The following is a 26,398-nucleotide window of genomic DNA, read 5'->3' on the forward strand; positions in this document are numbered from 1 at the left end:
GAAACTGGGCTGGTTGCCAAGTTTCATTCTCCCTATGGGTCAATCAAACATCCATGTGCTGCAACACAGCACAGTATTTCAGCCTGTGCCAGTGCCCAGTTCTGTCTACAAGAACAGCTCCTGGTACTATTCTAAACAGCTCTCACAGTAGATTAAGCTTATACTGTCCCAGGGAGCAGCCACGCTTCTACCAGACACAGTTACCTCAGCAATAGCTGTCAGACATTACATGTTTAACACACCCAAGGAGAAATGAGGGAAGACATCTCAAAAGTGGAGCCAACACTCTAGGTGATCTTCCTGAAGGAGAGCAGGACAGTAAGTGTTTTGGTGCTATCTTGGAGGAGTTGTGTTCTGTTTTCCTATAGGAATCACTACTTTAAGACTTTAGACCTGAAGTATTACCACAGTCCAAATGATTTCTACAAATTTTGGGTCATCCTGTGCGGATCCAGGAGCTAGACTCAACGATCCTTGTGAGTCCCTTCCAGCTCAGGATATTCTGCGATGATTTCACGATCAGATTTGCTGTGACACTTCTTTCTTCATGAAAGCTTTCCACACCGAAAACATTGTTACCTCCTCAAAAGCAGACAAAACAGATTTTTTTTGTGCATTGTTTGCACTGTATTGCAAACATAGTGCCAAGACACTATGGTGAGAAACAGCTATGAACCATGATATTTAAAGGATGCTCCTCTGGGGCTAAGGGGTGCAGCAGAGACATTAGCAATCTCATGACAAACAAATGGATTTGTAATATGGTCCATACCACAGTGTACATCACATCAGTTATGGCTTGCACCTTACTTCTCACATTAGACGGGTTATTTGTGTTAGAGTAACCTCATTGAGTCAGACCACAGGAAACAGCAAAAATACTCGAGCTGTCTGTGGGAGAACGGTGCCCTACACATCTGTCCCTACTGAAATAATTTGGCTTACACAACACTACCAGAGAGCTGGGCAGGAAGGTGTTAATGTGTCTGGTGGGAATTGACAGTAAAGAAATGGCTTAGCCTTTCCCAAGTCAGAAATACCACACACAAATTACAGAGATCAGAGTGTTGGCTTCTCAGCGGAATACGTCTCCTCGGGGTGTTCTTTTCAAGCAGACCGTACCATGGCAGTAAAGGTCAGCATTGTTTACAGACAAATCTATTTTGTATTACATGGTGCGCACTGTGCTCTGTATGAGATGACTTATACACAAAGCCAGTTCTCCTGGGTTGACACAAATCCTTGTGGGCATCTCGCTGCAGAACACAGAGGACTGGGAAGTGCTGGTTCAAGCACACACGATGCGCATGGGGTTAGCCCAGGCATGTCCAATCTGGGGCCCATAAGCTATGTGTGGCCCAGCCCAGCTCATCCTATGGTTGCCCCCTGCCCTGTGCTGTAAGGGCAGCAGCTCTTCCCCAATGAGCAGCCTGGCTCAGCCCCAGGCATGCACCCATCTCCCACAACAACCAAACAGCGCTGTGCAGTGTGAGCTATCTGGACCAAAACCGGGGAACAAGGAGTGTGCAGTACAGTCCTAACTCGAGATATGACAAATAATTGTATGCATTTTGTTGCACTGGCTAAAGAAAATCCTGTGAACAGTGAAAAACGCGCAGACTTGCTTCTCTTTTGATAAAGGAATTTGAGAACGGGTTTCAAGATTGCTGAAAAACTCATCGATTTTTTTTTTTGTATATTTGTAACTCTATTTTCAGTTGACATAAATACATTACCTGTAAATTTTCAAAAGAACTGTGTAAATTTTCAATGGAAATGTAAAAATTTTCAGTCAGGTATTCAACCCAAAAATTGATGATGCCTCTTTACTGGACTTTTATAAGTCCTGTCTTACCATAGGAAAATATCCCTCACTTCACAATCCCAGTTTATTTATGTCATCGCTATCTGGCAATGTGTACATTTGTGAACAATTATTTTCAAGGATAAAATATTGGAAGAGTAAAATTTGATCAAAAACATGGATGAGCATCAATATGTTATCAACACATTAAGAATTTTCAACCACTTACACTGAATAAGATTGATGCACTGGCTTCACCAAAAAAAAAGTCAACTATCCCACTAGTTTTATGGTTTAGTTTTCCTCTTACTATAGATTTTAAGAAAAAAATAAAAATAAAATTTTGTTACTTATATATATTAACTATATCACACATTTTATATGCGGTCAAAGACAATTCTTCTTCACTCAATGAGGCCCAGGCAAGTCAGAAGGCTGGGCACCCATGGATTAGCCAGTGATACACAGGCTTGAAGCCTCATTTCTCTGCAGCCTTGTTGTGGGCTTATTGATCCCTGTTGGATTTTGCTTGGATTCAGGCAATAAACACAAGTAGAGGTCCAAGCCCTTGTCCAAGTGGGGCATTTTCAATTCATTTTCCAGCCATCACTATGGTCAGAATCTGGCCCCGTGTCTCAGATGTAGGGATGTGCCTGTAATGACATTCAGAAACAGCCTCCTTGAGCGCAAGGGTGATCTGGCATTTGAACAAACTGCAAATTTTCATGGAGGTTCACAGCTCCTATTCACATTCCTAGCATTTGACTACACATCTTTCAGGTTTTGTTTTTTATTTTTTTTCCCCTGCTATTCTAAGCGTGGAGAAGAAAAAAATGCATCGGGAATTAACTGCTTGGGAACCTCATTCACAGTACAAATTGAGAAACCCTTCTATTGAATCTTGACTCCTTGCTCCCATGACATTCCCCCTTTCTCCTGGATTACGCAATTATAATAACATTAAAGTAGCCATGTGCTATGTATAAATATATTTACTATTTAGAGTAACGTGCACATGCATTATGCCTTGATGGAAGGGTGGAATACTACAAGTGTAGTGATCCCAAGGAATAAGCATTTCTGTTTTGTTACATGACAAGTCATAGAATCACAGCATGGCTTAGTTGGAAGTGACTTTAAAGATCATCAAGCTCCCACCCTAAGTCCTACTAGCAGAGCTATAGAAAAGCTTCCAGTCTCACCATAACAGACACTAGACAACTTCTTTGATCAGCACCAACCCCTCAATGTTATCCAACGTTAAGAGGATAAAGCATGAGGAAAACTGCTTACCAAACAACCTGATCACCTACTCAACAATGTTACCCTTCTGTTCCAATACAAAGAGATGCACAGCACTGCAAAGCAGTTTTTAACTAACTGTTCTCTCCCAACACTGCTTTTAGCTCTAGATAACAACGAGTTATTTACGTAACTCAGCAATACTGATGATTTTGCTTCAGAAATGCTATTTTATTTGGGCTCTGCAACAACTCAGCCGGAGTAGGCTCAGGGAAGAGATACTCTTTTAGGACCTTCCAAATGAAAGGCTTAGCCTGGAAGAGGCTGAGAGAAGTCTTGTTAGCTCATGCACTCTCCCCATGTAGGAGGAACAAGCTGCCTTACTGCTTTTTTTTTTTTTTTTTGGTCATCTTACCTTCACTGTGATTCCTAGGAAAATCACAGTGCAGGAACAGGCAAGAGTTGGTTGTGGCTCCTGCAAGCCTGATGAACAATGCCATAATGCCACGGGCTCAGGTACTTACAAGGAAAAAAATACACACACAGAGATTTCCTAAAAGCCATATCCAATATTAACTCAGCAACTGCACTGATACTGGAGGCACTCAGCACGTGCTCCATGTTGGTTTTAACCTGCCATGGCTAGTTTCTGCTTTCTCTGCAGCTGATTTTTTGTTTGCTTGTTTTAATTTCCTTTTCATTCCCCCCCCCCCCCCCCATGCTTCAGAGAGGTGTTTCCAGCTTGTAGTGTGCAAAACACTGGGGGAAAAAATAGAAGAACCAGTTCAGACAGTTGAAAGCTACTGCTAGAAAGCCATTTCTAGAAAAAGCTCTTGGGCTTTCACTCTTTCATTCTCCTAAATACAAGAAATTGCCTTCGGTAGTCAAGGAGATGATTCCCCCACCAGAATCCCTCTTTTTACCCAGTTTCCTGGTACTTCACGTTCTTGGCTGGGGGTCTTTATCATATTTCACCCCCACAGCTTCACTGTCCTCCCAGATCAGCTCTCCCTACCTCTCAGTTACTCAAACCTCACAGGAGCACTTAATAAATGAAGATAAAATACAGCTGAGGTTTATCAACAAATCAAGTGCTCTTTTCAGGATTACACTACTCTGCAAATGCATTTTTCCTCCTGTCACTCTCCTCATAAATCACAATGTGCCATGAGAACACTTTTAGCTGCAGAGTACACATGAGGGAGGACTCCAAGCACCAGCCAATGTCTATAAAGAAGAGCTCTACTCAACTCTGCTTGCTGAAAACAGACAGATTACACAAAACAAGCATCCATGTGGGGAGAAAATTAAATGAAGATTTTTGAAACAAGTTAAATCCAAACAAATGGGGATTAGAAGGGTGTTTTTAAAATTAGGAGATGTCTTTGTAGTTCCAGTGAATAAAAGGAGGGGAAAAAAAAAGTATATTCCTCTTAATAGGTTTCCAATTTAGTGCTAGACATGTTCTGACATGTAATTAGGGTGAGAAATACAAAAATATAATCCATTCCAATGAGACTGCAAGCTCTGTACTTTGAGATGCTTCAGGGTGTGCCCAACCTCTGAGCTGCTCTCTTCAGGGATGCAGAAAGCCAAGGACCATGCCAGGAGGAATCACAGTGCTAAGGGACTCCCACAACCAGATCCTGAGAGTTAGGGCTGATGTTTTGGCTTACAGTCCAAAGTGAAGCCCAAAAACAGAGAGCATTGTATCCTACATGGATGAGTTGGGCATGAATATGGTGTAGGAAATTTTATAGCTGAATGTCAAAAACTAAAAGGTCTCCTAACATCCCCAGTCCAGTTTTCAGTGGGATCCAGATGTGTGACATAGTCTGCATATGACCCATGACCCAGGTCTCTACAGTTTATAAGACTCCCCTGTATGTAAATTTATGCAAAGCATAGTTTTCCATAGTCATCAACATACCCTTTCTACAAAATCCTCCACCAGTTTTACTGCTAATACATTTACTTTTATCAGCTACACTAGGAGCTTATTCAGCATTAAAATGAAACAAATCACGTTCAGAAAGAAGTGCTGTAGGTACTCCCAGCTTGAATAGTCGTTTAACACTCATTTACAGGGAAAAAGATAGTGAAAAACTGCCAGAAATATTGACATTAATCTTCCATTTCAAGAGCAATTCAAAGTGATTCCAAATATAGTTGGTCCTATTAAGAAAACAGCTCTTGGGTAAGAGTGCAAACTGTGTCACCATAAGAAAGAAAATCAGAAGCATGTGCTTCCAATGAAAGAAGAAATTTTAAACCAAGTCAGCAACTCAGAGCCACGACAGTAATTCAGAGCCAAGAAGAGAAAACTTCTACGTGCCATCTCCATCTTTTCAGGGTGAAGTTTGGTGGTGAACTCTGTGCCTGGACTTTTCATTTCTAGAAGGAAAACTACTTCAGTGTCGGCAGCAAGACAGGGGAGGAGAAAACCCTTTTTTGTACAATAGAGGCCACTTTCCTTTTACACAAGCATCTTTTTGGATCCCCTTGTTCCAGATCTACAGCTACATGGAGGGAAGAGGACAGGGAAGAGGACATGGCAGGTCCCTGGCAGATTCCTCCTCTGCAGGGTGAAGTTAGGACTCAGTAACAGCAGCATAAATCAGCTGCAACACCACAGAACTCCAGTTTACCTACCTATAACCCAGAGATGGTGGAGAGCTACCTCAGTGAGGAAGCCACGTTCCTGCATTGGCTGAGCTGTGCTGCAGTTACATGCGCTTGGAGATGGGATAACTACCTTTGGAACAGTAAAGCCACGTTGATTTATGAAATACTAGGAAGAAAGAACTGAGTTTTTGGAGATAGTAGTTTAGGAAACACTGGAAGCAAGAATGGATGCTGTACAGCACATCTGCTGTGTTGTAAGACCCTATGTGCTCACTGTGGGACTGCAGAAGGTAAAAGCCCACAGTCCTCAGCTTAGGGCTTCTTTCCACTTTTGCTTTGGGCTGAAATTCTCAAGGGAACCTCGACGAGTCATGTAACCAAGTTCAACAGCTTTGAATTTTCCTATTGACCAGAATAGCATTAGCTCATATTACCGTCGTCTATTTGCTAACGACAAGCGCTCATTTACCCATGCTGATGCCGCACAGCCTAGATGCAGGCTTTGTGCACCATATAAGGGAAGGACAATGCCTTCAAGATCTAAATGCTGCAGGGCACTCAGCAGCTCTACCCACAAGAAATGTTCTCACGTGCCCAAGGAACACAGAAGGAAAGGTTTCAAAGTTCATCATGAAGGTTTCTGCTTCCCTCCCAGCAGCCACGCGCAGGAAAGCTGAAAGCAGACAGCCATCACAGTTACAGTAAGATTTTATCTTTAGAATGGGAAAAACTTGCATTTCTGTATAAATGCAGATTAAGGCTGCATGTGGATCGTGCCATATTCACATATTTGTTATGACTCACAGAGAGAGTTTAAAAACGAACACAAAGCTTTTTCCCTTTGTTTGCAGTTAGAAATCCTGTATTATTCCTTCTAAGAGAAAAGTTGTGAACAGCTGCTGTTTTCTGTTCTAATTACCAAGTTTACAGCAGACATGGGATAACCAGATTGCACTGCTCCAGAGTACATCTTGGCAAAGCATATGATGCCAAATATGGCTGCTGCATGTGGACTCCGCTGCTTCTAGCGGATGGAGGGGGAAAAAAGGATGAAACAAGAAAAAAATAAGCACATGTTGGTACATTTTTCAAAAAAGTATGTCAGCAAGAGTCAACTCTTGTGCCCGGTGCCCATTCCACCATGGCCTGAATTAGCTGAGGATGCACAGACGCATATGTGTAAATCCAAAAGGGTCCCAGTTTAATCCCTGGTGCGTCAGTCAAGACAGCAGATATCACAAAGGTATGAAGATATTTGAAGCAGGCTGTTATTCCATTTGGTGGAACCCAAATGGAGTATATATAGAAATTTTGGATTAATCTCAGGAGGAGTCAGTGCTGGTGTGCAAAAACATACCTGGCATTTGCCTTGCATTTGTCGGTTGTTTCTGATTCAGTGTGGAGCTATAAAACACCCTAGATTATTTGCTAATGCTTCTTGCTAATATTTCCAAAGTTCTAAACAAATTTTGACAATAAAGAAATCAATTTTGTTAAGATATGCATTCAGAAAAGATGGCTTTGTCTCTAAGAAGGCTTGAATTCACCTATATCTATTCTCTTGGGGGGAAAAAAAGCAGTAATAGGGAGGCAATAGAATCCCTATTCAACGTAATGCTCCACAACTTTAATTTGATAAAATATCTGGCAAAGTAAGAGCTGCCATACATTATTATAGAAATTATTTTGTAGTCTGCTCACAAATTGCCAGTACTTAAACCAATCCACAGTTTTGAGTACTTACAAGGATTAAGAGCTGGGCAATTATCTGATAACAAGAGAAACAGAAACATGGATGCAAAGAAGGAAAATATTAAGTTTACTTTGAAAACTAGTTTGATTAAAGTCCTGTAGCTGCAGAAGCATGACCCCATAGCATGGCCAGTCTCACTTCTGGATAAAATAAATCTATTCTGCTTAAACTAACATCATATGAATATAAGGTATGTTAAAAAAAAGAATTTCTGATATGTATTTTTTAATTTAATTAATTCATGATGAGATAATCATTATTTTTTTCTTGGTCAAAGAAATCCATAGCTGCATATCTCTTATTTTACTTCTTTTTTTTTTCTGCAAAATTCCCAGTGAGCACAAACCACGTATCTGAGTAAGCATTTTAAAACTGAATCAATATGTGGTACAGATGACAACTGCAGGATTAGTTGGCAAAATACCAATTAATTTATGCAGCTGTCAACCCAGGACGTATTCAAAACACAAAGGTAGCTTCTAGGTTTAATATGGTGCAGCTGAATATGGAATGGAGTGAAAATATTTTGCCATTTTCTTAAGGTAAGAGCCAGCTCCTTGTGCCAAACTCTGCTTCCAGACATGTGGAATCATGACCTTAGCAAGAGAGAAAATGTAATTGTGATTCATCTTCTATAAATGAAAATGGAAGGCAGAATCATAGGTTGGAAGGGACCTCAAAGCCCATCCATTTTCAACCCCTGCTGTGGGCTCGGTGCCCCCATCAGCTCAGGCTGCCCAGGGCCCCATCCAACCTGGCCTTGAGCACCTCCAGGGATGGGGCACCCACAGCTTCTCTGCCCTCTGAGCCTCACTGCCCTCTGAGTAAAGAATTTCTTCCTAATGTCAAAATTTAATCTCCTCTGCTTTAGTTTAAAGCCATTCCCCCTTGTACTACCACTGTCAGAATATGTAAATAGTCAGTCTTCCTAATGTTTATAAACTCCCCTCGTGTTTATCAGGAGGCTGCAATGAGGTCCCCGGAGCCTTCTCTTCACCAAGTTAAACAAGCCCAACTCCCTCAAACTTTCTTCATAAGACAGGGGCTCCAGCCCTCTGAACAAATTAGTGTCCCTCCTCTTGATCTGCTCCAACATCTCTGCATCCTTCCTGTGCTGGGAGGCTGAGACCTGGACCCAGTACTCCAAATGGGGACTCCTGAGGGCAAAGCAGAGGGGGACAATCCCCTCCCTCTCCCTGCTGGCCACTCCTCTGTTGATGCAGCACAGGATACAGTTGGCCTTTCAGGCTGTAAGAGCACACAGCTGGCTCATGTCCAGCTTTTCATCCACCAGAAACCCAAGTCCTTCTCTGCAGGGCTGCTTGCAATGAGTTCTTCTCTCAGTCTGTATGTGTATCTGGGAGTGACCTGACCCAATTGTAATACCTTGCACTTAGCCTTGTTAAACCTCATTAGGTTCTCATGCATCCACTTTCTGCCCCTGTCCAGGTCCCTCTGTTTGGCATCCCTTCCTTCTGTTTTGTCAACTACACCACTCAGCTTGATGTCAGCAAGACTGCTGAGGATGCACTCAATCCTACTCTCTATGTCATTGATAAAGACGTTGAATAGCACCAGTCCCAAGTTGGATGCCTTGAAGACACCATTCATCACTGGCCTCCATAGAGCCATTAACCACAACCCTCTGGAAGAGAGTTGCCAACTGAGGTGTTTAAATTCACACTGAGTTCATCAACCACAAAACTGGCCCAGCAATACCTCTGCTGGTCTAATTCCACATAGTGGAGGCCTAAAATGCAGTGGTTTGTATTCAGAAAGCACTCTAGCATGCTCCTAGGAGTAAACAACTGCTTTAGACAAGGAGTGCTTACGAAAACTGTCATGTCTGATAAGATTCCTGTTTCTACCTCCACGAACTGACATTTCTGGAATACTTGTTTTTTTCCTGCCTGTACGTTCTGATCCACTTAGAAATGCATATCTGATGATTTCCTAAGCAAGTGAGATGTGAGCTCAGATGCAGCTGTGTACCTTGAGGAAGCTTCCAGCTGGCCTGATGAATCCTACCTCGCATTTACTTGTTTTACTTTATGCAGCACTTTGAAAATTACACCCTAATTCACCACTCTGCAATGCTCTATGTAGCAATGCCATGGATTTTAATAGCAAGAAAATGAGATACAGGAATATCCATTGAAGTGCTTGGACTGCACTTGTAAATAACTTATCAATCATTAAAATATGGCAGTTGTGTGGTTAAGCTAGCTGGCTCCAACAGGGCATCACAATAGCTTAATATTTAACACTGAATTCCTCTAGTTAATGTTTCAGGATTAAATCAGAAAGGAGGCAAAATGCAGTTTGTTGGTAGCATTTTGACAATGACATCTTCACTTTGCAAATGCCATGAGGCCTGTAAGTAGCCTTTTATACTTCTTCCAAATGAAGAAATGGCTTTCATGGGGAAAAATCGTAGCATAACAACTTTGTTTCAGATCAAGTATTCCAGATGACCTATGAAGAACCCTATGAAAAAAGCAAGAGGAAGTATTTCGCTCTGTGAAGCCACTTAGGATCACATCTTCAGCACCAACGCTTCCTGGAAGATTTAGACTGCAATGAGCTGTGAAAATGCTTTCTCTGTTATTACTGCACCACTCAACAACTTGCATTCTCTAAACACAACCCCACATCTACCATGGTGTGGCTTGGCCAAACAGATACGTGTCCTCCTAAGCAAGGACTGGGTGCTCTATGAGGCCCTGCTGGAGGCAGGTGCTCACCAATAAGGCAACTCTGCTTTGAACATGTGGGAGTGACAGAGACCTTATGTGTCCAGATATAAGGCTGAGTCATTAATCAAACTGTTGGATCTTATTAAAGAGTCTTTATGCCTCTTGACAATTTGTTCCTTTTAGGTAACAGACAACAGCACAAATAATCAGGAACTTGTATCAATGCAATAGGCTTGTAACCATCTTCCTGTGTAATAAACACATAAAAACAGGGTACGTTTTGTCATTTTTCAGCTAAAAGCTCTGAAAGGACCCCAGCTTTGTGCATGCAGTCATGCAGACGATGGACTCTGCATAAAGCAGACGCTTGGCACAGCTTATACTGAACAACACATTCTCCTAATTTGAACGCATCTCGGAGTAACTATTTCAGAAAGCAGCTGCTTCTTCCAAAGTGTACCAAATTAATTCTCATGCGGGAGCACTGAGCTCTGCTGTACGCTTATCCCCCTAGACCTGCCCCCATCTCTTGGGGCCATCTTTTGAGATGAGTCAGGGCACAGGCTGACCTTGAGGAACAGTTATGCAAGGGATGTTTGGTAAAGCACTGCTCCTCAGAAGGAGCACAGCCACTCCGTCACCTGGAAATCAGGCTACAGCTTCTCACACTGTAGCCTCATTCAAGGCACACAGCAGTCTCTGAGCACGCTGCAGGAGGGCAGGCTGAAACACTGAAACTGCACACCACTGAAAAGCTATTGAGGAGCACGTTGCTTAGTAGTAGATAAAACTGCGTATGATAAGAGATCACAGATTTTGTGTTTACTATTTCCTTCTTCATTGAATGTATTTTAGGATTTTTCAGACGCTGTGATCTGCTTCCCTACATCAGTTTATATCTAATCTCAAATGAAATATTATCTGGGCAGCCCTGCCTGCAAAGTCTTCCCCTGCGAAGTTTCCAGCATCTCTGATCAAAAACGGTGTCAGCTTTGTTTCAGATTTCACTATGCTTTTTTTCCACTAGTGTGAATTCTTTGCAGCAAAATGAGCTGCTTAGCAAGAAGTCAAGAAGTAGTGCCAAGATAACGCTATCTTATGCCATACTTATATATATAGGGTCAGATTCACTTTTGCCTGATATCTGAGAAGGGCGACTCATGCTGTTTGCATTTTCTTCATTTGGGTGATGATCTCATGGGCCAAAGCTGATGTCAGCTTTAAGTTAAGCCCAAACAGCCCCCTACCCTGCATGTTGTAGATTTTGGCTCCTTTCCATGTCTAGCTTGCCTATCTAGGGGCCATGCCTGCAGTAGTGCCTAGCACTAAACGTGGCCCCATGGGCAGGGATGAAGTCCACCCATGTGTAATGCCAACAAATATATCCTTGGGGCAGCCCTGTTCTTTGACCACTGACATCACCATTACAGAATCAGAGGATGGCTTGGGTTTGAAGGGACATTTAAGATCATCCAGTTCCAACCCCCTGCCATACACAGGGTTGCCCACCACCAGCTCAGGCTGCCCAGGGCCCCATCCAGCCTGGCCTTGAGTACTTCCAGGGATGGAGCGTCCACAGCTTCTCTGGGCAGCTGTGCCACTGCCTCACCACCCTCTGGGTAAAGAATTTCTTCCTTACAGCTTACCTAAATCTCCCTTCCACCCAGTATCACTCCCCTACCTGGGGAACCCTGATCTACCCTCAGGATCCTGCTGGGGATGCAGATTTTGGGAAGACCTGGGTTCTGCAGCTGGCAGGGCTCAGAGCTCAGGGAGGGCAGACCCAGCCTTCTGTCAACAAGCACTACCGCAGCGGTGTGTGCAAGCCAGGTTTTAGCTAGTAAATCTATGTAAAAGCTTTCTCTGAAAGTGATTACTTAATATAACAACCAGCTGTCTCTTCAGTTCTTGCTGAGGCAGCCTATCCTCTTACCATTATTCACAGAGTGGGGGGGAAAAAAAGGAAAAAACAGCAAGCCTGTTTTGTCTATAGAGTAAGCAAAACTTCAGAGAAATGATTTTATCTGACAGATAGAGTTGCCAAATGTTTGGGTTTTTTTAGTATTATTTTTTTCCCTTTCTTAACCATCTCATTCATTTCTTTAAAGGAAAAGAGCTCTTACTACTGGAGCATCAAGAGGTAATTAGTCACTGACTACTTAAACACCAGTCCCACAGTAGTTTCTTTATACACCAGTTACACAACCTAATTACCATTGCTTTTACACTAACACTCCCTACCATAGGATCAGAGTGTCTCTTCTTCAGTTTGTCTTCCCCTGTGCTCCAGCTGGGTGACCTCTTATAGAAAAATAATTGCCATTGGAAAGCACTGGTGGGCACCAGCAGAGCCTCTGGATTGGGAAAATGGAGTATGGGACCATCCAGGCTTGCAAGAGCTTTGTTTTTTGAATCAAAAACATCCAGTGGGTTGAACAGGAGGTTCTAACCTACAAAGTCACTCAAGAATATTCATCCAAATTAATTAAATGCCTAAATTTGTGTTAAGCTGCATTAAGTTTCTGCATGAACAGTTTTATTCAGAATTAATGTTGCCTTTTATTTGCACAGAAGAGTTTAATAAGAGATAACTAATGGATTTCAAAACTACATGTTGTTTCAGCTTCCCGGAGACTATGGGGTTTGCCTGGGATGGATAAGCCCTTACAGAAGTAAGAGCTGAGGATAGAAGTTTTAGGAGGAGTTTCTCAACAATGGGCTACTGAAAAGGAGCAAAACATAGAATCATGGGATCACATAGGTTGGAAAAGACCACTAAGATCATCCAGTCCATTCATCAACCCATCCCCATCATGCCCACTAACATCCCTCAGTGCCACATCTGCCCTTTCCCTGAACACCTCCAGGGACAGTGACTCCACCACCTCCCTGGGCAGCCTGTGCCAATGCCTCACCAGCCTTTTCCAAGATTTTTTCCTAATATCCAGCCTGAGCCTCCCCTGGTACAACTTAAGGCCAGTCTCTCTCATCCTATCACTGTTACTTGGGAGAAAAGACTGACCCCCACATCACTACAACCTCTTTTCAGAAAGCTCTACAGAGTGATAAGATCTCCCTAAGCTTTCTCATCTCCACACTAAACAATCCCAAGTCTTTCAGCTGCTGCCCATAAGACTTGTGCTCCAGACCATTCACCAGCTGCTTAACAGGGATCATGTCTTCAGCCTGCATTTAGGCATGACTCAGATTTGTAATAAGGAATTTAATGGTGCTTCTCCCCAAAGATCTAGGAGATTACAGAGCAGATGAGAGGGGGATATATCTAAAGAGTTTATAAAATATTTTAAAAATCCCCGTTCAACAGAAACTAACTGAAGCAGAGTCTGATTTGCTAGCTAAACAGCATCTGTTTAACAAGACTTTAATTTGTACATGTGGCTGCTAGGAAGTAATCAATACACTTGGGTGCATTGATCCTTCTCTTCATCTTCCCCTGACTCAGCACCGAACCTGTGCAGGTATTACTTAGAAAGTTTCTCTTCAATAAAAACGTGTTGTAGCCAAGAAAAAAAAACCCAAGGTACATTAAAAAATAATAATAATCAAGCATATTTTTCTGTTTGACTCCTACAAGGTTGTTTTGTTCTACTTCTTTAGAGCTTAGACTGGTGCCTTGCTGCATCCCAGCTCTTCACACCACCTACTGCCTGCAGAAACCCGTCTAACAGCCAATTCATCCTTCAGCCTGTTCACACCTGCACAGTTATCATAGTGGGAATAAATTGCCACTATTCTACAGCAAACAATGGAAGAAACTGCATTTATCCTTCTGCTTAAAAACAGAAAAGTGTTGCTTTCTGATCAGGTTATGAAACTCCCCACATTTCAGGTCAGAAGAAGTTTGTGTAACCCAGTGCAGTATTGCTCCTCTTGAAGAGCTAGTTCACAGAGCTGAAGTGTTTCCAGAGAAGAGCAACGAAGCTGTAAAGGGTCTGGAGAACAAGTCTTCCAAGGAGCAGCTGAGAGAACTGGGATTGTTCATCTGCAGAACGCTCTGGGAGATCTTGCTCTCTGCATCTGCCTGAAAGGAGGCTGTGGTGAGGTGGGGGTTGGCCTCTTCTCCCAAGTTAGAGCAATAGGATGAGAGGTAATGGCCTTAAGTTGTAGCAAGTGAGGTTCAGATTGGATGTTAGGAAACATTTTTTTCTCATAAAGAGTGGTGAGGCATTGTCACAGGCTGCCCAGGGAGGTGGTTGAGTCACCATCCCTGGAGGTGTTCAAGAAAAGTGTAAATGTGGCACTGAGGGACGTGGTGAGTGGGCATGGTGGGGATGAGTTGATCTTTGGACTGTTAATTTCAGTGGTCTATTCCAGCCTTAATGATTACATGATTTTCTCCCTGCTACGAAGCATCCCTTTAGGCCCAAGTTCAGCAAGGTAATCTCAAGGAGTCCACTGATTTCACAGGGATCAATTATCATCCAAAATTAGGCACATGCTTAAACGCTTTGCTGAGAAGAGGACAAAAGAATTTGTCAGGCTGGAGCTCCTGGATTAGCTGCACGCATCACTCATGCCAGCACTGCACCCAGCAGCGAGCTCCTTCCCACTACGTCCCCACCCAGAGGAGTCTGCAGGGAATGTTGCCATGGATTTCCACGGGAAACAAGAGAGTCCATATTGGAAGAACCCTGTTAAGGTTGCTAGGCGTAAATATTGACTTAACGGCTCTTCCGTCTTTTTTTCTTTTTTAAGAACAGATTTGTTGGCCACGGAAAAATAAAATGTTGGAGTGTGCATGATTCACTCTGGCACTGGCACAAACATGCAGATCAGTTGGCTAGCAGTTCGCTCCTCTGTTAGCAGAACATCGCTTCTAAAATGTGTCATTTTGTCTTGGCAGCAACAGTGGCCAAGCCCACAGACAGGGAGCATCCAAAAGATAAAATCTCCTAGCCTACCTTCCATGAACTCTGCATGGGCATCATCAGCCTTCCCCAGCACAGTGTTTGGTTAGCACTTCCAATGCATTTTTAGGTGAGACACAGAGAAGACACTGTGATGCTTTTGCACTAAAAACCTAGACCAGAAACTTCCCTTCTTGGACCCACTCTTCTGCATCTGCTGATATGGGAAGGGAAAGCCAAATGTTCTGCAGGTGAAACTTCTTGTTCAAAATGTTTTTTGCTGTTTCACAGACAATAAATATTTAAGACAGAAGACATTTCAGGTCATGCTGGAAGTCAGCAGAAGAAATGAGAGAAGATCCAAGGTTTTTATAGAATCACAGAATTGTAGGGGTTGGAAAGGACCTCTGGGAATCAAGTCCAACCCCCTGCTATAGCAGGATCACTACAGCAGGTTGCACAGATTTTGGTCATAACATTCATGCTTTCAATCCTGAATTCAAAAGATGTTATTAAAACATGACTTCAACAGACAGCATCATGCAAACCTTTCTCCATCTTGATTCTGTCAGATCGGGGTGATTTTGGCAGGACTGACATTGGGACAGACCTCTTCCAGAGGATACAAAGCACATTTAACATTCATTTGTATCAGTTCTGGACATGGTCAGCACCATCTATTTATTGGGCATGGTGATGATGGATTGATCGTTGGACTACGTGACCTTGGTGGTCTTTTCCAATCTTAATGGTTCTATGATTTTATGACCTCTGACTGTCTCCAGAAATGTCTGAAGGGGAGACAAAGAGTTCTCTTGCATTTCAACTTTGCAGGGAGTCCTCTGGGACTTTAATCCCATCAGAGATTATGCACTCCAAAGACATAATGCAAAAATAGAAAGGGAGAACAGGATGAACAAAAGTGCATGTTTATATTTGCTTTGCATCCATCCTCTGCAGCTCTGCACAACCCTCACAGGGAACAGGGACAAATTCCTCTGCCAGGCATCTGCATGCATCCTTTGCAGAAATGGCCAATTAGTGCATGCCATGGCATGGCTGTGGCAGCCTGGGGCTCTGGCATCCTACCCACTGATCAGACATCACATGCCATCCCTACTTGGTAGAAAGCTACCAGAAACAAAGGCAGAATGGATAGACGCCTTTGGAGCTTAGCAACAGCTGCTCAGGACCCACTTCACCCCCTTTCAATTCTGGTTTTACTTTTTAGAGGCGGCTAATTCATTCAACAAAGAAGCAGGTTGATATTTTCTCTCCTCAACAACAGAAAATAACAAACTGGATCTGTCTAAGTGTTTCCTTGGTGGTGCATACAAATTCAGTGCTGTGTCTGCTAGCAAAGATGCCTATTTTCAGAATAAATACAATGACACGCAAAGTTTATATTACCAACAGCTTAGTAGGAGACACCAGATTAAAAAGACAGATCTTTTTTATGGCCCTAGTGAATGTAGGATGAGAGACAAAGTAGAATGAATTGTATGAAATTAAGGACTTTTCTGCTCACAGACCTGGTTTCAGCTGAGGCAGAGTTGATTTTTCCTCTGCAGTGTCAGGTATGATTCTATGCTTTGGCTTTAGGAGAAAAACAACTTTGATAAAAAAATGATCCTTTAGTTGTTGTTGAGCAGCGCTGCACAGAGCCAAGAGCATCTCATACTGTTCTGCCAGTCAAGGGGCTATGGGGACACAAGAAGCTGGGAGGGGACGGGACCAGGACAGCTGATCTGAACTGGTCATAGGGATATTCCATACCAAACAACATCACTCAAAAAAACCTTGAAAAACAGTGCCTTTGGCTGGGGGAGCAGCTCCTGCTTGGAGACTGGCTTAGCATCACTTGTAGGTGGTGAGCAATTGTGTGTGTGTCACTTGTTGATATATATATATACATACACACATTATTATCATTACTTTTTTCTCTCTTCCTTTTCTGTCTTAATAAATAGTTTTCATCTCAACCCATAAGTTCTATTTTGTTGTTGTTTTTTTTTTTAATTATTCTCTCCCCACTCCCATTTGGGGCAAACAACTCTGTGGTGCTGAACTACCTGCCAGGTTAAACCACTACACCCACTCCATCCCCTGCCACTGCAGTGAGAACAGCCCAGCCCAGATGCTGCATTCTCTGCTCTTAAACCAATATATACGAGTATCAGGGGAAAGACCCACATACACAGTGAATGTTTCAAGCTGCTCAGCATCCATTACTCATGAAGTAATAGATCATGAAGATGGCAGAGGTTTGGGCTTAATGACAGTTTCACAGTATCTCCACATAGCAAGCCAGCACAGTGCATTCATCACAGAGTGTACATTGTATTGACCTGATATGGGTCTGGCCATGGGAAAGCAACAGCAACAAGTGCTTGTGCCTGTTTGGAACCTCACTTCTTTACCTCTGCTGAATAGAATCCCTTCTGCCTACTGACATGGCCAAGTTTGCCCTTGAATTTGCTGCTTCATCTTAGGCTGTCTGAGCATTTAGCACATAAATATCTATTCAGTTTTAAAGATTCATGATCAGTTTTGTTCAGACAAATCACTGTGCTCAAACAATGAGCTATCAGCTTCTACAAGACCAAGAGCTGGGGCAAGAAGCTGGGGACAGCAGTGCAGCAGGCATCAGATTGCTCCAGTCCAGTGTAGACTTCTGTATAGTTGTACTATGATTTCAGTGAAAAGAAAAGTTGCTGTTAGAAGAATAGAACAGATTATATGGACAAATCCTAAAGTCACTAATCTTTTTCCATTAATTAGAAAGAAATTCAAAGATGACAAGTTCAAATCAGGTGAGATGAATGCAACCTTCAGAGCATAAGATGAGGATGAGGTCAAGCCTCTAATGACTGCAATGAGTTCATAGCAGTCATGAGCTGCTTATTTATGCCTTAGTTATGTCTTACACTCACGGACAGGAAAGAATTGCACATCATGGACAATTCTGATAGAAAGAAGTTGCCCTGGGATGTTCCTTCCAGATGTACCTCTCCATGGTATGGGAGCCTACCACCATCACCTACAGCCATCTGTAGCATCTATAAGTTTGATAGCAAATAGTGTATAATCTGCACTGAGCACTTGGAAAGAACAACCCTGCTCTTATTGTGCTCAAAGCCGGTGACCCAGCTGCTGACATTATTAGTGGGAAAGGGCTTTGCAGGCCATCATAGGTTTTAACTCCTCTTCAACGTCACTTTGCAGTCATCTGGACTGGCTTAATATAAGAGAAAACCAGAGCATCTCTCAAAACATTTTCAGCCTCATTTAATCGCGGGCGTTCTTGTCTGCCTGTGACAGGCTGAACAACCTACCAGTCACACTTGTCAATCATTGCTCCTGTTTCTTCAGTGCAGGAGCATAAGGGAAACAAAGAAGCAGAAATGAAGGTCTGGTACTTACTTCCTCAGGACAGCAATTTCATTCTCTATGCTGCTTTCCTTCCCCTTCAGTGCCTTCTTGGGAATGCACTTGACTGCAAATAGTTTCCCACTAGCTCTTTCTTCAGCCAAAACAACTTCAGAGAATGCACCCCTGAAGGAAGAAAAGACAAGAAAAGCTCAGGTTTTAAGCACTGTCATTTCTTTGGAAGCTGTTAATTGAAATTAGGCAATCGAATCTTGTGGGTTTTGATAGCTGCAGTTGTTAATCACAGCAATACCATTACGGAAACACAGTGAAAGATGCTCTAGCATACGCAGACATTTACATTCACACAAAATACGAAAGGCTTACCAAACCCAACAATATTGATAAAGAACTGTAATCCAGCAGAGGTTTGAGCAAAGGCTAAAAATGTGAAAGCACCACTTTCACATACAGGGGACAGCTGATCAATGATGCACTTTTCCTCTTTCTGAGGTTTTTGGAGGTTGAATTTGCAAAGTCCCCAGGAGTAAAGGGACCTCACTGACCACCAGAGGTCAGAGCCTCCGTGTGCTCCTCCCTGGCAGCCCCGAGCATCTCCTCACCCTTCCTCACTCCTGACTCACAGGGAGACAAAATTCTTCTCTGCACACAGAGTTATTCCACAGAACAAACGGCTGTGTAATCGCTAAAGCCAAACAATCGGATTAAATCACAGGTCCAAATGGCCGCCTGAACAGCGGCCTCCCCGCAGTTGCCCCAGAGAGGATTACACAAATAAAGGATAGAGAAACACCATCACACAGCAGCCAGTCACTAACTGCTAAGAGTGGGCAGTGCTTTACCTTCATTAGGTTATTCCGTAACATTATCATTGACTGCACTCTTCCTCCAAAGCATCTGCAGCTGACTAAGAGGCCGGGAATACATTACAGGCCTATGTGCTTTTACTGTTCTCAAACTGCTTTTGTAGTCCTTGAGCATCACTGGGACACTGAGCAGGATTAGCTCATCACTGTTTTAGCGCTGAGGTACTGGGCAAGGCAGTGCATTGGCCTGCTAAGGACCAGCAAATCCCCTTCACTGAAGCACCTGACTTGCCCAAGAAGCACCAGAGAACCACACATTTGTCTAACCAGATCCTAAACTAATTCCACCAGCAGAGAATTGTAGAATGGCTTGGGCTGGAGGGACATCAAAGCCCATCTGCCTTCAACCCCTGCCATGGGCTGGTTGCCCCCCATCAACTCAGGCTGTCCAGGGTCCCATCCAACCTGGCCTTGAGCACCTCCAGGGATGGGGCATCCACAGCTTCTCTGGGCAGATAGGCTGGTGCCTCACTATCAGCAGAAGGATCATATTTTATATACAAAACACAGAAGAGGCAAGACAATAGGTTACTCTGTTCTACATAACTCTCTGAGAAGAAAGCTAAGGAGCAAGCTAAGCAAATCCACCCCTGATCCAATCTGCTCCTAAAATGAGAATATTTTACCACATCTTGCTACCACACTTTCCCTACCTTTAATTGTGATCTGATTTTTGGGTGGTCCTGTATGGAGCCTGAAGTTGGACTCAATCTTTCTGAGTCCCTTCCTGCTTGGGATATTCTATGATTCATTTCCCATGCTCATTGCTTATCTAGATGTTTACAGATCAACAGAAGTGTTTCCTGGCCAGGCGCTTCAATGACACAGTCAAGCATCCATGACCTCACCACCACTTCCCAAGTTGCAGAAGAACTGAATGAATTGAGCCAATGGATAATTGAAGTGGGCAGAAAGAAGAGGATGCTGCTCTGGAAAGAGATGCCTGTTTACACAGAAATATTTTGGCCATTAACAATAACTTGGAAAAGAGACAGGAAGTTTAGGAATTTATTAAAAACGATTTTTTTCAAACTGACAGTATGCCTCCATGTGGCAGTGAATGCTTTGCCTCATTTTTTGGTAAAAAGGACAAAAAAAGAGCCAGACTCATTCATGCTACACTGCAGGAATTACTTTGTTTTCTCCTTTGTATGTTATCTGCCATGGCATGTCATAGCATCATGGACTCCAGCTGTTGGAGTAACAAAAATGAAAATTAAGCCACCCAATGTATTTTTGAAGACTATTCTTTGCTTTCCTATCATCAATGGTTCTAATTATTTTGTTCATTAGTTCCTTTCTCCTGACCATCCTGCTTGGGACAGTCAACAGCAGAATTGCAATAAAATCTTTTTTTTCTGAGAAGTCTTAAGTCTCTTCAGTGCTAATTGGTTTTGGCTTCAGAAAGTCACAGGGCAGCTCCCAGCTGTGTTTCATGAACTCCTTAAGTCCTATCTGCTCAGGCTTTCACCAGCTGTATCTTGAACAATCTTTTTGCCTGTAGTTAAGTGCTGTGTAAAGCAGCAGCATATCCATACTTTTACTGCTCACATAGCCCTCTGAATGTTTACAGTACTATAAAACACGGAGCTTCCATTCTAATCTGGATTTCATTGCTGTTCTAAGACAAAAAAATAAATGAAATCCCTTTATATGCCTCTATGCAATATACCCAGCTTTGGGAAATGTCTATGTTTCAGCTGGGTTCATCATTCTGCTGCGTTTCTTTTGCCACATACCAGGGCAGCCATGGGGTTGAAAGAAGACACTGTGAATTTAAATGCAGTGTTTGGGAACTCTGAGATATAATCATGAAAAACAATCCCATGTCCCCTTAACAGCCTTTAAAGCCTCATTAAAGAATGAAATGAGCTGAACCTCATCTAAAGCGTTCACACGCATGCCAGCCCTTGGCACTGATGGTCCACAGCTCCTGTGGTCACAGAGCAAGGGGGAGGAAATGAAGTGAAGCAATGGGAGGAAAGAGAAAGGAGGGAAGAGATGCAGAGAGAGATCAGAAAGTTAAAGGGATAGGAAAGAGAGGTATAGGATAAGAAGAAAGAAATGGCAGAAGAAAGCATCAGCAAGCAAAAGGCAGCAAAGACACTACTGCAGTCTGCTGGAGTCAAGGGAGAGTCAGAAATGACAGCATATGGATGGACAAGTGATTATCTTAATTTCAAACACACTGTTGAATACACCCACACTTAATTGTTCTTTTCAGCCCCCCACTGAATCCCTCTTGTCTTATGCACAAATAGATAAACATTAAAGTCAGCAGAACAAGGCTGCTCATTTTCTTTCTAGCAGTAATATATCGTGCAGAAATTCTCCACCTTCTCAGAAGACATTCCCAGAACTACCAACATGGCAGGCTTGCTAAAGAAGACATTCACCTAGAAGAATTAATGTGCCCTTTAAAATCAAAATGTTAATGAAGGCAACAATTTATCTGTGAGAATTCATTACTTTATTTTATTGAGGGTTAAAATGATTTGCGCTCAAAGTTCTGCCAAAATGTCTGGGGTTAGAAAATGGGGGGTTTTTAATTCTCCTTCCCCAGTAAGATGTGGGGCAATATTTATTTTTACACTGTGACACAGATTTATTTTTTTTAAGGCCAGAGAGAAGAGGTTAATTAATTTAAAGTTATGATTTCAAATGGTATCTGCAGTGGTTGGGATGATCCATGTCCAGCAGCTGGGAAATGTCTAATGGCTACCTTTCCAACAGATCTCAGGACTTGGGCCTTTGTCCTCTGAACTAGGGCTTTCAAACCCCCTCTTATTGTAAACGAAGAAAATATCACAGTTTTGAGGAAGAGGGGCAGTAGTGCAAATGGATACGCAAGAAACTTCTGCAAAAATTAAACCACCTTGTTAGGTGCCAAAATAGAAGTGCAGCAATTGAACCCGTTTCGGAAAGTTATGACCATGTTATCATTTACCCTAGAGGACCAGCTCTTTTTGAGTTTCTGATTAAGGCACTGGATAATTTTATGATCTAGAGCCTTTTTATATGACTTAGGAACAGTGTAAAAGGAAAAAAAAAAAATGACCTGACTTGTGACTTTGAGATAACAGCAAATTCTGGAAGGCGGCTGAGACCTTCTGACTTCTCATCTCATACTTATGGACCAAGCAGTATCCTCTGCAATGACAATATTTATGGTTCTAATTTTCTTAAACTATTATTTAATCTAGGTATACAGATTAGGATTTTGAGGTTATCACTGGAATGAATGGTGTTCATAACCAAACAGATTGGATTTTTAGTGGCATGGTTTTATGGGTGTGGTGGTGATGGGTTGACAGTTGGACTGGATGATCTTTGTCTTGTTCAGCTTTAATGATTCTATGACTCTGTTAGAAAGCAGAGGCTGCAAGACCAGGTTATCCTGAAGACCAAAGCAAAAAAGGCCAAATAACTTTTCTTCGTCTGTGGGAATAATTACTTAGTACACTTAATTTCAGAAATTCAATGAACAACAATGAACTGTGACAGCAAATCTGTTGACATTCAGCAAAAAAAAATACTCCTGTCACAGAAACACTGACAAATGAAGACAAAGAGTTGATGGAGAGATAAAACTTAATTTTTCCATTTGCAGAGACCTCCATGTTGAACAGTTTTCCACTGCATTAGCAGGTGCTCTATCACACTAAATCAACAGACATAGTCAGGAAACAGATTTCACATCTTCAGTCGGTGTATAGCTAATGTTCTTAATTATAGTACAGTTTGCCTTCTGTGTGTACTTTGCCCCATGGAAAAAATTAGTGAACGCTCATGGCTTGAAAAATATACCACATCCATGGGGAAGTCACTTCGAGATGGGAGACTAACAAATGAGTGAAACCAATCAAACCGAAAAAGCCATTTCCATAGCATGGCTTTGGTAACCACATATCAATTCTGCTCCTCAGCACCCCAGAAAAAAAAAACAGCATTGAAACAGCTGCCCAGGCAGGGACAGGTATTTAAATAAAAAATTTTCCTGGCACTTCTACAGCTTTTCCCATGGCCCTCAAGGAGTAATTGAGGGATAAGCTCAGGTTATATGTATAATCAGCATATACACAGGAGTTTCTGGTCCTGCAGAATATTTTCCTATTAAAACATTTTTCATCAAAAATAATCTTTTTTTTTTCTTTTTTTTTCCTTAAATCTTCTGCTCAGTCATTTCTGTACAAACATCCTCACTCTCTGAAATTCCAGACTTTTCCCAACAGAAACCAGAATCAAGACTGGAAATAAAGGGTTTTTGCTCCAAAGTCGTGTCTGTGAATTTTCTAAGGTTTACAGTGAAATTTTCAACAGTTCAGGATTACCTGAATGAAAAGGTAACAAAACCAAGGTATGGAGGGTGTTTTCACCCAGCCATGAACAGAGGAGACTCTTGGGACTGTTACATGTGGTACAGAAGTCAAATATTGCTACAGGTTCCCAGCAGCTTAATGTAAATATATGTGAAAGTAAACACGTATACCGGTCTGTTTGCTGCCATCTATTCTTCAGAGGACAAATGCTTTTTCTAGCTATTTTCATCCATCAAACATACCATCCCAACCCTGCAGCCCCTTCTATGGCAATGCTTCCTCCACCTCTGCAAACACAGGAGGACCATGATTAACACTCCATTAACATTGGTGTTTTCAGTCTCACTACTTATTTAACTTCCATCAGACCAGCCAAACCAAAAATGCTCTTTTCTACCTTGGGGCAAGGTAAATCTCTTCTGCAACTCAGCTGACCACCAGGACTGTGTCTGACCTGGGATCCCCTCTCTATGTCTGATCCTGACCCATTCCTGCAGGAATGACCCACAGAACTGCTGGTGTCCCATGCTGAAGCTGCGATTACAAGTTCTAGATGATAAACAGCACTTTTTGAACTGTGTCCAAATCACTGTTGATATAACTTGGTGAACACACAACAACAACAAGGGGCAAGGGCCGAAAATGCTGTTTGTTGCACGTTCCTGTACAAGAGCAGCAGCTTTCTGTACCACTGAGACATCTCTCTGCTCCCCAGACCACTGTCCCATGCCAATACTCTCAGTACATTGCCCAAGCTAGGACTTTAGGACCATTGGAGTTAAACATTTGTCTGCAGGTTAAATGGCCACTTAACCATAAGCCAAGAGGAGCCTGGGAATTGGCATGCATGGGGACAGACCGTGTGTCCTTTAGCTCAGGACTTCATCTCTCCCACAGCCTTGTTGCTCCCCATCTAGTACAGCTTCTGGGGAGAGGAACCACACCAACACAGATCTCTGCTGGGGCTCATAGCTACAACCATAATAGAGATGATGGAAGAACTTCTTTACTCAGAGGATGGTGAGGAACTGGCACTGCTGCCCCAAGAAGTTGTGGGTGCCCCATCTCTGGAGACATTCAAGGCCAGGTTGGAGGGGGGCCCTGGGCAGCCTGATCTGAAGGGGGCAACCAGCCATGGCAGGGGGCTTGTAACCAAATGATCTTTAAGTTCCCTTCCAAAATCAGCCATTCCATAATTCTACCATCATACTCCAGGTAGAGATTCTTCTTCATCCTTCTTATAAGCAACTACTTTAGTTTTCTCCCAACCACTACCACGTAACTCACCACATTGGACAAGAGGCATGAAGCTGTGTAATCACCAACAGTGTTTGGATTTAACTTCTACTTTCTTGGTGACTGTTATCTACAATTACAACAACAGCTTAATGTTTTGACTATTTTTGTCACCAGTCAGCTGCAAGAATATAATGGCACTTTGAGGCTTATCATTATTTCTTGGTTTTGCTCCTCAATACTTAAAACTCTCCGAGAAAAAAACAAAAAGCAACTAGAATTAAGACTGAAAATCCATCAGCTACTTAGAGAAGAGAGACTTCTGTGAAACCATCAAACACCAATTTAAAGTTGCATGTGATAAAGCATGAAATTATGACACTCCTACAACAGCAGAATGAAGGCACCAAAGCATATGAGCATGGAGCAAGAAAAGCTGGTATGCACAGAGCAGGACAAGGATTTGGTGCCATAAAACTTTGGCTCAAAAGTGAGTAATTCACATAAAACTCAGAAACTAAGCTAAAAAGAAAGTTTCTGTAGAAACTCTCCCCTTTACTGAGATGAAATAATTTGTTTTGGCTGCCTGGTGTATGCTAATTCAGTAGGAAGTTATGCGGTCTGTTCTAGGACAGAGATGCATGGATGCTAAAAAGGGAAACTGGCCCAGCACAGATTCCCAATCATGTTTGTTATAACAGTCCTCTTCTTTCCTGAACTATTTGCTCCTTTCTGGTTAATTCTGACCCTTATTAGAAAAGGAAGTGCTGTCTTTAAAGGCCGATTACTTATTTTTCAGCCTCTGTGACAGTCACAGTAAAGCTATCCAGAATCAAAAGCAAAACACATACTTTCTGTAATGATCTCTTCCTTCTAATATACATTTCACAATTGTGCTGTTAAGCACTTTATTTTCCTGATGATCAATTTCTTTCCAAACATTTAAGTGCTTTTTTTTTTCCCTTTCATCTTACAAGACAAAAGGAGCTCATTGTCTCCCTGGCAGCATTCTCACAGGGAATTAATTTTTGTTTTTCTAATAATGACCTCAAACTGTTATTGAGGTGTAAGTGATCTCCATAACTCATTCTCATCTTCTGACACTGATATTTGCAGGGTTGATTACAACGCATCTGATTTCTGGAGATCTTATCTGGCCATATAAACTAAATTACACCAATCTGGAAAAGCATGTTTCTTCCTCTTCCTCCACATGGAAACGTAAAAAATTATCTGGCACACCATGGCACTTTTCAAAGAGGCTGGATAAATTTAGGAGCAGATGGATGACACTGCAACTTTCATAGCAAAGCAGAGCATAGGTAAGATTAAACTAGCAACTGTCTAAAGAGGAAGTAACTTAACAGTTGGGTCTAAACCACATGAAACTCCAGTTTATCCAGGAGTTTTACCTAAAGGTGTCTGGACCTTCACAAATCCAAGTTCCATTAGCATGCACAGCACCTCTTGATTTCACATGCTATCTCTTTATAATGCAGAGCCTAAGCATCAGTTCTGGTGATCTTCCTCAGTAATTAAAAGCAAACAGCAACATTACTTGTAGTTCTCAAATGCTGACCCTGTTTTTTAGGAACTGTA

At 42.3% G+C, this 26,398-nt stretch overlaps 1 protein-coding gene across 1 annotated transcript in view; it reads right to left on the minus strand.

Moving 5' to 3' along the window:
• The window catches only part of CAMK1D (calcium/calmodulin dependent protein kinase ID), a 219,280-nt gene that overhangs the window by 107,639 nt on the left and 85,243 nt on the right, over positions 1-26,398 (minus strand). The window contains exon 2 of the mRNA XM_052681242.1: positions 18,412-18,543. Within this exon, the coding sequence (XP_052537202.1) occupies positions 18,412-18,543 (132 nt within the window). The remainder of the gene's footprint in view (positions 1-18,411; positions 18,544-26,398) is intronic.

Source organism: Tympanuchus pallidicinctus, unplaced genomic scaffold (genome assembly GCF_026119805.1).
Source record: "Tympanuchus pallidicinctus isolate F22 unplaced genomic scaffold, pur_lepc_1.0 scaffold19, whole genome shotgun sequence".
NCBI lineage: Eukaryota > Metazoa > Chordata > Aves > Galliformes > Phasianidae > Tympanuchus > Tympanuchus pallidicinctus.